The following is a 14,985-nucleotide window of genomic DNA, read 5'->3' on the forward strand; positions in this document are numbered from 1 at the left end:
GATACGGGGGAAGTCTCGGCAGCAACGGTGTGGGAAGCTCTGAATGCAGTGGTTCGAGGAGAATTAATTTTGATACCGGCCCGTAGAGAAAAGGTGGAACGAGCAGAGAGGGATAGGTTGGTTGAGGATATACTCCGGGTGGATAGGAGATATTCGGAAGCCCGATGCGGGGTTACTGAAGGAGCGGCAGAGGTTAAGGTGGAGTTTGAGCTGTTATCTACAGGAAAGGCGATGGAACAACTGAGGAAGGCAAGGGGAGAGGTATATGAGTATGGGGAAAAGACGAGCAGAATGTGAGCGCACAAGCTTAGGAAAAGGGAGGCGGCCAGGGAAATGGGTAGAGTAAAGAACAGAGGTGGGAAGGCGGTCCTGGACCCAGTTGGGGCGAATGAGGTGTTTAAGGATTTCTACAATAAATCGGAGTCGGAGCCCCCGGCTGGGGTGGACGGGATGAGGCAGTTCCTGGGTCAGTTGAGGTTCCCGAGAGTGGAGGAGGAACTGGTGGAAGAGCTGGAAGCCCGAATTGAGGAAATAATGGAAGGGCTGGAGGGCATGCAGTGGGGAAAGGCCCCGGGGCCGGATGGCTACCCAATGGAATTCTAGAAGAAGGTTCGCTGAGAGATTGGGCCCACTGCTGGTGAGGACATATAATGAGGCAAGGGAGAAGGGAGCCCTTCCCCCAACAATGTCGCAGGCCTTGATTTCACTGATTCTGAAACAGGAGAAGGACCCTGAGTAATGCGGGTCATACAGGCCAATCTCCCTATTGAAGGTGGCCGGCAAACTGTTGGCTAAGATACTGGCCACAAGGATCGAGGGCTGTATCCCGTGGCTGATAAGGGAAGACCAGACGGGGTTTGTAAAGGGCAGGCAACTCACGGCCAATGTTAGAAGGCCAGGGGGGGGGGGGGGGGGGGGGAAGGAGGAGGAGGAGGAGGAGGAGGAGAGAAGAGAAGAGGCGAAGACGGAGGTGGCGTTGCGATGAATGCGGAGAAGGCTTTTGATCGGGTGGAGTGAAATTATTTGTGGGAGGTGTTAGATGGATGCGGAGAAGGCTTTTGATCGGCTGCAGTGAAATTGGGATGGGAGGTGTTAGGAATGTTCAGATTTGGTCAGGGCTTCATTGACTGGATGCGGTTGCTGTATCAGGCACCAGTGGCAAGTGTGTGCATGAATCGGTTGATGTCGGGGTGTTTTAAACTGCATCGAGGGACAAGACAAAGGTGTCCTCTCTCCCCGCTGCTGTTTGCTCTGGCCATAGAGCCATTGGCTATGGCGTTAAGATCTTCTAGGAACTGGAAAGGGTTGGATCGGTGGTGGGATGGGGGGGGGGTGGAACACCGGGTCTTGCTCTACGCGTATGACTTGCTCCTGCACATTTCGGACCCGTTAGAGGGGATGGGGGGGGGGGGGGGGGGGGGGTGGAAGCTATGCGGATTTTAGGGCAATTTGGCAGGTTTTCGGGGTATAAACTGAACATGGGTGAAAAGTAAGATGTTCCCAATCCAGGTGAGAGGGCAGGAGAGGAGACTGGGAGAACTGCCGTTTAGAATGGTAGGAAGGAGCTTTCGCTATCTGGGAATCCAGGTGGCTTGGGAATGGGAGACATTGCACAAGTTAAACCTGTCCCGGCTCGTAGAACAAATGAAGCAGGATTTTAAGAGATGGGACATGCTCCCGCTATCACTGGCGGGGAGGGTACAGACCGTGAAAATGACAGTCCTTCCCAGATTCCCGTTTGTCTTTCAGTGCCTCCCCATCTTCTTCCCGAGGGCCTTTTTTAAAAGGGTGAATAAGGTGATCTCGGTCTTCGTGTGGGCGGGTAAAACCCTGCGAGTGAAGAAAGTGCTGTTGAAGTGCAGTCGGGGGGAGGGTGGGTTGGCGCTGCCGGATTTTGTAACTACTACTGGGCGCTAATGTAGCCATAATTAGGAAGTGGGTAGTGGGGGGGAGTCCAGCATGGAAACGAGTAGAGGCGGCATTGTGTAAGAACACCAGTTTGGGGGCACTAATAATGGCTCCTCTTCCGTTCTCGCCGGCCTGATAACTCCACAAGCCCAGTGGTAGTAGCGGCTCTGAGAATCTGGGGACAGTGGAGGAAATACAGGAGAGTGGAGGGAGCATAGGTTTGGGCCCCGATATACAACAACCATCGGTTTGTTCCGGGTAGACTGGATGGAGGGTTCCGGGGATGGCAGAGAGCAGGAATTGTGAAGATGGGAGATCTATTCATAGACTGAAGCTTCCCTAGCTTGAAGGCTTGAGAGGAGAAATTTGAATTGCCAGCAGGGAGTGGGTTTAGATATCTGCAGGTACATGATTTTTTTCAGAAGGCAGGTTCTGACCTTCCTGCTATTGCGATACACGACAGGCTAGTATCCAGAACATGCGTGGGAGAGGGGAAGGTATCAAATATCTACCAAGTACTTATGGAGGTGGAGGAAACTCCGATAGAGGAACTAAAGGGCAAGTGGGAAGGTGAGCTAGAAGGAGAGATGGAGGCAGGTCTGTGGGCGGATGCCTTAAGCAGGGTTAACACATCCTCATCATTTGCCAGACTTAGCCTGATATAATTGAAGATAGTTCGCCGGGCACACATGACAGTGGCCCGGATGAGCAAGTTCTTTGAGGTAGAGGACAGGTGTGCGAGGTGCACCGGAGGCTCAGCAAATCATGTCCACATGTTTTGGGCATGCCCGAAGCTTAGAGGATTTTGGCAGGGTTTTGCTAAGTCTATGTCCATGGTACTTAAAACACTGGTGGTGCCGCCGAGTCCAGAGGTGGAGATCTTTGGAGTGTCGGAAGAGCCGGGAGTCCAGGGGGCGAGAGAGGCTGACGTTTTGACCAATGCCTCCCTGGTAGCCTGGAGATAGATTCTGTTAATGTGGACGGACTCGATGCCCCTGAAATTAGAAACTTGGGTTAGTGACATGGCTGGGTTTCTCAGTCTTGAGAAAATAAAGTTCGCCCCAAGAGGGTCAACGTTGGAGTTCGTCTGGAGGTGGCAACCGTTCGTTGATTTTCTTGGAGAAAATTAAAATGTCAGCAGATGCAAAAAGAAGGTGGGGGGGGGGGGGGGGGTTAGGCTATTGTTTCATTATTGGGGGTGCGAAGCATGGGATAGGGATGGAAATGTTTTATGTACCATGTTTATGTTGCTGTTATTGTTATTATTATAAATACTACAAATACCCTAATAAAATGTTTTTTTAAAAAAAGAAGTGATATCCATTTGTATGCAGGAACTCCTTTAAACGGAAGGGATATGTTCAAGCTGTGTTCCTTTTCTGAATTAACTGGGAACTTTGGGAAGACTATACTTCCCTGTTGTTTTTTTACACGGCAACACCTTGGCCAATCACAGTCGACTTGCCAACCAACCCTTTTCCCCTATGGTATAAATTGTTGTGATCATTTGAAATTTGCCATTCTTGCATTAATGATCTGGAAGAAGGTTCTGAGGGCATTGTTGCTAAGTTTGAAGATGATACAAATATATGTAGAGGTTGTGTTGAGGAAGCAGAAGGACCTGGACAGGTTAGGAGAGTGGGCAAAGAAGTGGCAGATTGAATACAATTTGGAAAAGTTATGCAGAATAGAGGCATAAACTATTTTCTAAATGGGAAAAGGCTTCGAAAATCAGAAGCACAAAGGGACTTACTAGTCCTAGTTCAGGATTCTCTTCAGGTTAACATGCAGGTTCAGTCGGCAGTTAGGAAGGCAAATGCAATGCTAGCATTCATGTTAAGAGAGCTAGAATATAAGAGCAGGGATGTACTGTTGAGGCTGTATAAGGCTCTGATCAGACCCCATTTGGAGTATTGTGTGCAATTTTGGGCCCCGTATATAAGGAGGGATGTGCTGGCCTTGGAAAGGGTCCAGAGGTGGTTCACAAGCATGATCCCCAGAATGAGGGAATTGTCAAAAGAGGAACGGTTGAGGACTCTGGGTCTGTACTCGTTGGAGTTGAGAAGGATGAGGGGGGATCTCATTGAAACTTACAGAATACTGAAAGGTCGAGATAGAGTGAACGTGAAGAGGATGTTTCAACTAAAGGAGAGACTAGAACCTGAGCGCACAGCCTCAGACTGAAGGGATGGTTCTGTAAAACTTAGATGACAAATTTCTTCAACCAGAGGGTCGTGAATTTGGAATTCATTGCTGTTGACGTTGTGGAGGCCAAATCACTGAGTGTCTTTCGACAGAGATAGATAGGTTCATTGGTTAATAAGGGAATCCGGGGTTACGGGGAAATGGCAGGAGAATGGGGATGAGAAAAATATCAGCCATGATTGAATAGTGGAGCAGACTCGATGGGCCGATTGGCCTAATTCTGCTCCGATGTCTTATGGTCTTTGTCCTGATGAGTGCAAGATGAAGAACTTGGGCAACATATTTCTGTTTTCCGCAATATTCAAGTTCTGTATTACCAAGTAACTATTGGTACAGCTTACGCCCTACATGTTCAATGGTGATCATTGCTCTTTTTAAAATAATTTGCTAATCAGAAATGCAGTCACCTACATCTGAATTCCCAATCTGGCAAAGGTATCTAATAACACTGCTATATTCTGCCTGACTACCCTGTAATGTCTTCCTTGTGAAGAGAATGCCATACTGTACCAGAGTAATTTATATTTCTTATGTCCTTTCTGGCTGAAGCATTCAAATTGCAGCTGAATCATAACCGTTTTTTGTGCCCACTTAGAACTGAATTGACGGGTGGCATGGTAGTTCAGTGGTTAGCACTGCTGCTTCCCGGTGCTGAGGACCCAAGTTTGATCCCCCCTGGGACACTGTCCGTTTGGAGTTTGCAAATTCTCGTCGTGCCTGCGTGGGTCTCACCCGCGCAACCCAAAAAGATGTGCAGATTAGGTGAATTTGCCATGCTAAATTGCCCCTTAATTGGAAAATAAAGAATTGGATACTCTTAATGTATTTAAAAAAAGAATTGAATTGACACTGCCAAAAATCATTACACTTGATATGTTTCTAATTATTAGAGAGAAAACCTCCTATTGGGTTCAGGTAGCCTGGATTCAAAGCCATTCAGCAGAGCTGTTAATCGGTTTTAGACTGCATGGCACAGCGCTACCCAGTGCTCAATTGAATTGTTCTTTAAACATTTCATACAACAGTAATTCTTAATGGAAAAATATTTCTCCCTTAGGGAACTAAGTGAACTGAGTGAAGAAAGAGAAAACTGCACAATTGGATTTATTTCCTTACATTCGTAAGTGCACTTATCTCTGGATTTTTCATTTGAATTCTGTAAAAGTACTGTTATTACCTCTCACCAACATTAGCATCAGTTAATGATATTGATGGTTTTTGAAAAGGTTACTTCAAAAAGATGGCACAATCTTTTTGGCTGCTTTTGTTAAAGAACTTCCTTTTGGATAACAAAATTAATACACTGAAAATGCAATGAGCAAGAATCTGACAAATCACAATGGTGGTGTTCAGAGTTTGAAGGATTTGAAGCTAACTGTTAGAGGTTAAATACCAGCCTGATGATGTCTCTATCAAGGGTTTAATAATTGTAATGAATACTTAAATTTCAGAAAATAATTGACAACTGAAAAATATAAATTTTTCTGGCAGATTGATCATCGAATCTCACTGCACAAAGGCCATTCAGCCCATTGTGTTTAGGGTGGCTATTTGAAAGAGTTATCCAATTGGAAATTGTGTGTGTAAATTAGTTATATTTTGCTCTTGTAGTTCCAATGTACCTTTGTTTTCCGTAGCAGATGTACACACATTTAATAACATGGCCAATAGCCATTTGTGTTGATACGCACATTTTAGATATATTGGTGCTGAAATTCCACTGCCCTTCTGTCATCTTTCTGGACCAGCTCCACTCTGTTAGAATAATATGAAAATAAGACAGGACCTCGATTTCCTGGAGTCCAGTACATCATCCTCATCAAAGATGTAAGTGGCAACTGTCATTGGGATCCAGAGAAGAGGAGCGATCTGAATCCCAAATATTCATAATTTTGTTTTGGTGTGATAAAGCAGCAGGATTGGAGCCAACCCTACCATCCAGAGCACCAAGGCACTCCTATTCCCTGGACCATGAAAGAGAGGTTAGGCGCGATCTACCAGCCGCGTTAGGCCCGAAAAGTAGTGCGGCGCGACACAGCTGGTAGATGCCAGGAGATCCCTCTTCTGGAATTACCCGGCTCGTCACTCCTTGTGAGATCTAACGTGATTCTTGCGAGATGTCGCGATGTGAATCCCGCCCACTGTGGGAGGATCACTTTTTATAGAATCATAGAAGTCACAGTGCAGAAGTAGGCCATTCGGCCCATCGTGTCTGCACCAGCTCTTGCAAAGAGCACCCTCCTTAAACTAACACCTCCACCATATCCCTGTAACCCAGTACCCCACCTAACCTAAGGGCAATTTAACACTGCCAATCCACCTAACCTGCACATCTTTGGACTGTGGGAGGAAACTAGAGCACCCGGAGGAAACCCACGCAGACACAGGGAGAACGTGCAGGGACAAACCCAGACATGTAACAAACAGTAAGTACAATAAGTAAGACACAGACAGTGACCTAAGCCGGGAATCGAACCTGCATATTGGGGCAAGACAGCTCGTCTCACTGTAATATGCACGCCCAGGTTCTAACCAAAGTGTTGGGATCTAGCACCTTCGCCTTGGAGACATTGGTGCCGTTCAATGCCGGTATTCACAAATGGAGACCAAATGGAACAGCATTCGTGGGGATTTCCCAGGGGATTGGAGGCTCTCAGGTGCATGCCCTCTGGGCAGGCTGGCAGCCTGGCACTGCCAGCTGGTGCCAACCTGGCAATGCCAAGGTACCAAGCTGGCATTCTTCCTGTGGTGGGATCAGACCTGGGGCACCCTGCGCTGGGTGGGGCTGATAGGTGAGTTAGGGCGTTGGGGGTTCAGGGTCACCTCAGGGAGGCGAGCGATCAAGATGCTTAATTTTCAATTTAATTTTTAAATGGCATCCCAATCTCCTTCAAGCAGGTATTCCGGCGAGCGGAAAACAGGACTAAGTGCGGCCTCGTTGGGGAGTCCCCTGCTGAGGCCCTGACTTCATCCGAATGGGAACGGAATCTCGTTCAATAGCGTGGGCTTTCCCGGCACTCCCGAGCGCCGGGGGCCACCGGCTAAAATACGCTCGTTATGAGACTCTGTTCCCATTTGGGTAGATCGCATCCGTTAAATCTTCTGCAGCATGGAGGTTGAAGATTCTTGCTGTTCCTAATTATTGCACATATTTTGGCGATAGCTTTAGTTTCATCACGCTGGATAAAAAAAGAGGTCTCTATTCTCTATCCTTGTACTTTTGTTCCAATGTACTTTTGAATTAAATTGTACTGAATAACACATGAAGTAAATTAAATTCTTGATTTATAGTGTGCATTGTGTGAAAGATTCTTACCCTCTGGATTTACTTAAAGCTTGGGACAAGTATCATCAAATCAAGACTTCTGAAAACGACCGTCCAGGTGAGAATATTAATAGCTTGTCTTTATGATGTTACAAATTTTGTCTGCTGTTCCTGAAAACAATTATTTTCTGGCACAACTAAGAGAATTGAGATGCACTTTCCAAAATTTGAGACCACCGTTGATGTTTGTGGTCTACTTGCAGCAGGTAAATGAGAACCAAATTGAATAGGGAATGTTGTGATTTCTTGCATGCCATTTATGAAAGCATAGCAAAATACAGAGCAAGCAACGGTCATTCAGTCAATTATACCAACTTTTTCCTAAGTACAAGATGCTTCTATTATAGCGTGGATTCCTCTTCCTTGCCACTTATTGATTCCAATTTTATTTTCCAATGTTACCAGAGTACTAAAGATTGATCAGAATCATTAGGGGAGAAATTAGTTCATTCCTGTGGTGAGCCACTGTATTATATTGTATATACTGTTACTTATTGTACTTACTGTTTGTTACATGTCTGGGTTTGTCCCGGCTGGCTCCGCCCCTCGGGCTCAAGTATAAAGGTAGCTAACCTCCAGCCCTACCCTCATTCTGGGACCGGCAGCCAGCAGGTGTCTTTTAGCTGATTAAAGCCGCAGTTTACTCTTCCGACTCTCGTCTGTCGTCATTGATGGTACATTAATTTAATCAGCTAAAATTTTAAGATGGATCCATCACGCAAGCCTAATCGCCTGAAGCTGGACCATGAAGGAATCTTAAATTTATGGGATCTTAACCTGTCGAACTACACCAAGTTTGGGGGAAACTTAGTTGATGAATCAAGTCCTGGCGCAATACGACAAGTTGTAAGATTTGTAATATTTGTAGACTGTCAAGTTGTTCGATTCCTTGTATTATTCGACTGTGTATAGTTGAAGGAATTTATATTATTTCTGCTATTCGGTTATCAGTAGCACTTTGCGAATACTGGAACTCAGCAGAAATTTGCAGTATAAACTTCTCGGGTGCCAAAAAAGAATTGTTTTATTTGTAGTCGCTTGATTACAATTTGAAAGTCATTTAAAAGGCAATTCGTAGACAATTCGAAGCTTTCAGAGAATTACAGACATTATCTTTCTTTGCTTAGGCAGACAGCTCGAAAGTAACTTTTAAAAGGTCAAAGTCTGGCAATGAAACATGAAGAGAGAGAGAAAGCTAATCTTCAGCTAAACTCAAACTCAAGTCAAAAGTGGACTAACATCACTGACACAGACTGTTAAACTGACAGAACCCCCAAAAGACATCTCTAAAATGGAGACTATAAAGGACAAAACTGACTAAACAGAAAGACAACACAAAGACATCTTCGCACAACACACCCCCAAAGACAATACACTTTCATATCTGTCTTAAGTCATCTAATCACACCCCAATATAATCCTAATTGGTTTGGGTTAGACTCAAACACATTTGATTTGATGGCAAGCCGTCCATCTTCAATGTGCAACGTCAGCTTTTTAATTGTTTCATGTCTACATGTTATGGAATGTGATATTTTGCTAATCTTTTAGCTGGCTTGGCTAATGTAACAATTGAGACTTCATATCGAGAATATATATATGATTCAATGCTCTTACAAACTGCATTGGACTCTTGCCACCTAGTTGCCATGGAACTCAGTCCTTGGCCTTGACAATTAGCACAAGCAGTGTCAATTTGTCTTGCAACTGTGCTGCTATAATATAATGGAATTTTATGCTGTTTCATGTATCATATTGAAGTCCTGAATTTATGTGTGCTGAAATTCTCATTTTTAAAAATGAGTACTTAAACAGCTATCTTTTACCTATACTAGTTGTATTTGAAATACCTGGTTCTACAGTCGACCCTTTGATAAATCGAAAAATTAAGTGAGATATATCAGAAAAGGTTAAATACATCATTAATGCGATAGGATAGGTAAAAGCGCAAAGAATCATTGCAGTTTTAAACAATAAAATTGACACTTAAAATACAACAGGCATTTCAAAATAATTATTATAATTAATAAATTAATCAAATTTGATCACATTGGTAATTAATAATAACTTCATGTAAAATGATTATACAATAAAAGTTGAACATATGATCTAGTAATAAATGGTAAAATGATTATCAAAATGGACATCCTCTGGATTATACACAAAAGCTTGTTGAAAGGGTTAATTTTCTTACAGAGACAAAAAGAGGCGTATAGCTTGGAATGATGCCATTCGTATCTTTAAACTTTTTTTTTGTCACTCAAATGGACTGTGAGTAAAAGTTGGATTGCTGCCAAATTCCCGTTATCAAATTTCTTTGAACGATATGTTCTTTTGGCTTTTAATCAAAGATTGTTGGTTTTTTTTTTTTTAAAAACAGCTTCCACATTGTTTGAAGTTTTAATTTCCAGGCTAATTTTAAACATTTATTTTAAAATATCAAATACAATAACTTATTAAATATATAACGAACCAATCTTGTGCTGTATCTTGATTTTCTGTAGATGAATTTGTCGATTCTGTTAAAGGAAACACAGCTAACAAGATATGTTAATTTCTTTAAATTAATAAAGCAACGTTCAGAATAATGACAGTTTTCTTAAGTTGACAGTTCTTGGCAACTTTTTAGCGATACATTGAGGGTTCTTTAGCTGCTTTGATGGCAGCCGTTCTGTTCTGAGTAAGTTCTCTTTTTTGTTTGGAAATTTTCTGTCCCAAGTAAACATCTTTCTGGGCAATTTGTGCTTTGTGAAAGCTAGCTTTGTGACTGTTAGTACTGAGGTGGTTCAAGACCACCCATAAGTCTTTGTCATGATCATCTTTATTGATGGAGGTTATCAGAACATCATCTTCATATTGGATAATGGTGGAAGGCCGAACAGGCAGTTGCCTGAGATGATTCTGTAAAGCCATGTGGTAAACAGTTGGGCTATTATGATAATGTTGTTGATTAACTGTAAAAGCAAACCATGGTTGTAGTTGCTTAGCCAGTGTTGCTGACCAGAAGCCAAACTGGGTGTGTCTTGTTGGTACGCGTTACATGGTTGACCACAAGGTGGAAATGTATTGTAGTGAACATTGTCTACTTCATTATCATCTCTCGAATCCATCCGTTTTTGATAGCATTTTGCCATCCAGTGTCCTACTCTACCACAGAAAAGACATTGTGGTATTTCCTTACGTGATTTTAATGGAGCAAGGGTACATGTTTGCCCTGGCGCTGGTGGTGAAATTGTAGTTACTGCTGATATTCCTGCAGGTGCTGCAACAGCCACCGCTGGAGCAGCAGGTAACATGGGCTGGATTTGAACACTATCTACGTCTGATTCATCTGACAAAGTAACTGATTTATTCGAGACGTTTGTTCTCGGCTGTGCAATTGCCGATTGTGCCACTAGGTGGGGTGCTTGGGCTGCTTTCTGAGTTTGTGCTGTTTGTTCAAATTTCTGCACAGAAATTTTGCAGTGTTCAGCTAAAACACATCTTTCTTTCATTAACTTGCAATTTTCAAGTTCAATTCGCTCAGTTTTTAATTGCAATTGTCGGTATTTTGACTCCACTTCAACAACTTGATTTTGGAATTCTGTTATTTGAAAAGATAACTGCTGAAGTTCAGAGGTTTTGTTTTGCAAATCTGTCTCAAGTTTGGATTTTGCATCTCGCAATTCTGTTTTAATTTCATCATAATGCTCAAGTTTGGATTTTGCAACTTGCAAATCTGTTTTAATTTCATCATAATATTCAAGTTTGGATTTTGCATCTTGCAATTCTTCAATAACTGCAATTAGTTGTTTTTTAGTAGACCTATACTCATCATCACTTCGTTCAGTATTTAATTGCAACTGTTGGTATTTTGACTCCACTTTAAAAACTTGGATTTGAAATTGCTGGAGTTCAGAGGTTTTGTTTTGCAAATCTGTTCTAATTTCATCAATGCTCAAGTTTGGATTTTGCAACTTGCAAATCTGTTTTAATTTCATCATAATACTCAAGTTTGGATTTTGCATCTTGCAATTCTTCAACAACTGCAAGTAGTTGCTTTTTAGTGGACCTATACTCATGATCAAATTTAATTTTTGCAATTGTTTCGATGTTTTTGGAGCTGTGCCATTACTGCAAAAGACCATTTCATACGTCTTCCACCGTTTAACCGTGTGGTCTTACCCCATGCCTTCTTGATATTATCAAGGGACCACTGTCCTTTGGGGATATCATATTTTGATTCAATTTTTGTAGCAACTTCAGACAGTCCAAATTGTCTACGAATGAAAGATCTAAAATCCCCCAACATGTCTTCAACAGAAACATCTGGTATTCCAGCACCCCCCCTTGGATGTAGTGGAGAGTAATTTTCTGCCTGCTAAAGGCTCTGAATCTACACTTTGATTTGGATCAGCCATAACTTTTCTTGATCGCTGACTGCCGTTTTATTTTAGTTACTGCAGTGACTAATCTTCCAGTCACGTCTGATAGTCTGAACACTGGCACTTGATTTATTTAACACAGTCTATAAAAAATGTTCTTTTCAAGGGTCGAAATGCTGATTGATGCGGCTTTAAGACTTTTAATGGGTGAAAAAGATATTTCTTACCCTAGTCTAGCCGTGGGTTCCGGCTGTCTTCTGGGCCTCCTCAGATTATCTCCGAAGCTTCCCGACCTCCTCCGATTATCTTCGAAGCTTTCCGTCGTCACCTGGGCCTCCGAAGGTCGTCCTCAGTATTCCCCCCTTCTGCCTGACTACGCCAAAATGAAGGGATCTTAAATTTATGGGATCTTAACCTGTCGAACTACACCAAGTTTGGGGGAAGCTTAGTTGATGAATCAAGTCCTGGCGCAATACGACAAGTTGTAAGATTTGTAGACTATGTCAAGTTGTTCGATTCCTTGTATTATTTGACTGTGTATAGTTGGAGGAATTTATATTATTTCTGCTATTCGGTTATCAGTAGCACTTTGCGAATACTGGAACTCAGCAGAAATTTGCAGTATAAACTTCTCGGGTGCCAAAAAAGAATTGTTTTATTTGTAGTCGCATGATTACAATTTGAAAGTCATTTAAAAGGCAATTCGTAGACAATTCGAAGCTTTCAGAGAATTACAGACATTATCTTTCTTTGCTTAGGCAGACAGCTCGAAAGTAACTTTTAAAAGGTCAAAGTCTGGCAATGAAACATGAAGAGAGAGAGAAAGCTAATCTTCAGCTAAACTCAAACTCAAGTCAAAAGTGGACTAACATCACTGACACAGACTGTTAAACTGACAGAACCCCCAAAAGACATCTCTAAAATGGAGTCTATAAAGGACAAAACTGACTAAACTAACAGAAAGACAACACAAAGACATCTTCGCACAACACACCCCCAAAGACAATACACTTTCATATCTGTCTTAAGTCATCTAATCACACCCCAATATAATCCTAATTGGTTTGGGTTAGACTCAAACACATTTGATTTGATGGCAAGCCGTCCATCTTCAATGTGCAACGTCAGCTTTTTAATTGTTTCATGTCTACATGTTATGGAATGTGATATTTTGCTAATCTTTTAGCTGGCTTGGCTAATGTAACAATTGAGACTTCATATCGAGAATATATATATGATTCAATGCTCTTACAAACTGCATTAGACTCTTGCCACCTAGTTGCCATGGAACTCAGTCCTTGGCATTGACAATTAGCACAAGCAGTGTCAAATTGTCTTGCAACTGTGCTGCTATAATCTTATAATGGAATTTTATGATGTTTCATGTATCATATTGAAGTCCTGAATTTATGTGTGCTGAAATTCTCATTTTTAAAAATGAGTACTTAAACAGCTATCTTTTACCTATACTAGTTGTATTTGAAATACCTGGCTTCTACAGACCCCCAAGCAGCCAACGCCACTGCCATGTTTGAACACTGGCTAAGCTGCTTTGAATCTTACATTGATTCCTCCGCCACCTCTGACGCCCACAAGCTGCGAGTCCACAACTCCCGGGTGAGCCCGCAAGTTTTCCTTCTTATCAGAGGCGCTACCTCGTTCGAGGATGCGATAATGCTGTTGAAGGGGCAGTATGTTAAGGAAGTCAACGAGGTGTACGCTAGGCATCTCCTTGCCATGAGGAGACAGCGCCCCTGGAGAATCGCAAGCTGACTTTCTGCACGTCTTGCGGGTACTCGGCCGGAACTGCAGTTATAAGGTGGTATCGGCTGTCAAGCACACCAAATTGCTGATCCGGGACGCCTATGTCGCAGGCATAAAATCGAATTACATCCGCCAGCGCCTACTATAAGGGGGTACACTCGACCTCCAAGACACAGTACAACTCTCGGACTCTTTGGAAGTGGCCTTCCAAACATGGATGCCTACACCTCCGACCACGCGGCACCGTTGTAGGCTCTGTCATTGCCCGACCCAGGGGTGCTGCAAGCCTGTGCCGCGCAGCGACCCGCCAACTCCGGAGGCCTGAAATGTTACTTCTGTGGCCAAGGTAAGTACCCCAGACAACGCTGCCCAGCGAGGAGCGCGATCTGCAATGGGTGCGGAAAGAAGGGCCATTTCTCTAAAGTCTACCAGGCCCGACCAGTTTCTAAACCCAGCAACGCTGCTTGTAGCCCACGGGGACCGCCCCCATCTTCCACGTGCCACCCGTGGGGGCCGTCATCTTTGACGCCATGTGCGGGCCGCCATCGTGGACACCACGTGCGACCCGTGGGGGCCGCCATCTTCAAAGCCAACCGCCACGTGCGACCTGTGGGGGCCGCCATCTTGGAATCACCCCGCCGCCTCCTGGAACCCCTGCTCACCAGATCGTACGCTGACCTCCGCTACCCTCGATCAGCCCACCCACCTTCCGAAGCTCGCCTCCATCACCCTCGACCAATCTCGACCTCATCTCTTCACTAAATCCATGATGGCCGTCCGGATCAACGGCCACGAGACGACCTGCCCCTTCGACTCCGGGAGCACGGAGAGTTTCATTCACCCAGATATGGTACGGTGCTGCTCCCTCCCAATTTTACCCGCGACCCAGAAAATCTCCCTGGCTTCCGAATCACATTCCGTGGGTACTGAGTCGCAACCCTTACAGTGCGGGGCGTCGAGTACAAAAATGTCACGCTCTACGTCCTCCCCCAACTCTGCGCTGCCCTACTACTAGGTCTAGATTTCCAATGCCACCTCAAAAGTCTTACCTTGGAGTTTGATGGACCCCTGCCCCCTCTCATCGTCTGTAGCCTCTCGACCCTTAAGGTCGCCCCACCCCTGCTCTTTGTAACCTCACCCCGGACTGTAAGCCCGTCGCCACTAGGAGCAGACGATACAGTGCTCAGGACATGGCCTTTATCAGGTCGGAGGTCCAGCGACTCCTGCAGGAAGGGGTCATAGAGGCCAGTACTAGCCCCTGGGGAGTCCAAGTGGTGGTCGTCAAAACTGGGGAGAAGCACCGGATGGTCATCGACTACAGTCAGACGATCAACCGGTACACGCAGCTCGACGCGTACCCCCTTCCCCGCATATCTGATATGGTCAATCGGATTGCGCAGTATTGAGTCTTCTCCACTG

General features: G+C 44.2%; 1 protein-coding gene across 1 annotated transcript in view; it reads left to right on the forward strand.

Annotated features, from left to right (window-relative positions):
• haspin (histone H3 associated protein kinase) overlaps positions 1–14,985 on the forward strand; it is a 101,880-nt gene that overhangs the window by 51,979 nt on the left and 34,916 nt on the right. Inside the window, exons 9-10 of the mRNA XM_072496446.1 lie at positions 5,171–5,233; positions 7,405–7,496. Of these exons, the coding sequence (XP_072352547.1) occupies positions 5,171–5,233; positions 7,405–7,496 (155 nt within the window). The remainder of the gene's footprint in view (positions 1–5,170; positions 5,234–7,404; positions 7,497–14,985) is intronic.

This window comes from Scyliorhinus torazame, chromosome 3 (genome assembly GCF_047496885.1).
Source record: "Scyliorhinus torazame isolate Kashiwa2021f chromosome 3, sScyTor2.1, whole genome shotgun sequence".
In the NCBI taxonomy this organism is placed as follows: domain Eukaryota; kingdom Metazoa; phylum Chordata; class Chondrichthyes; order Carcharhiniformes; family Scyliorhinidae; genus Scyliorhinus; species Scyliorhinus torazame.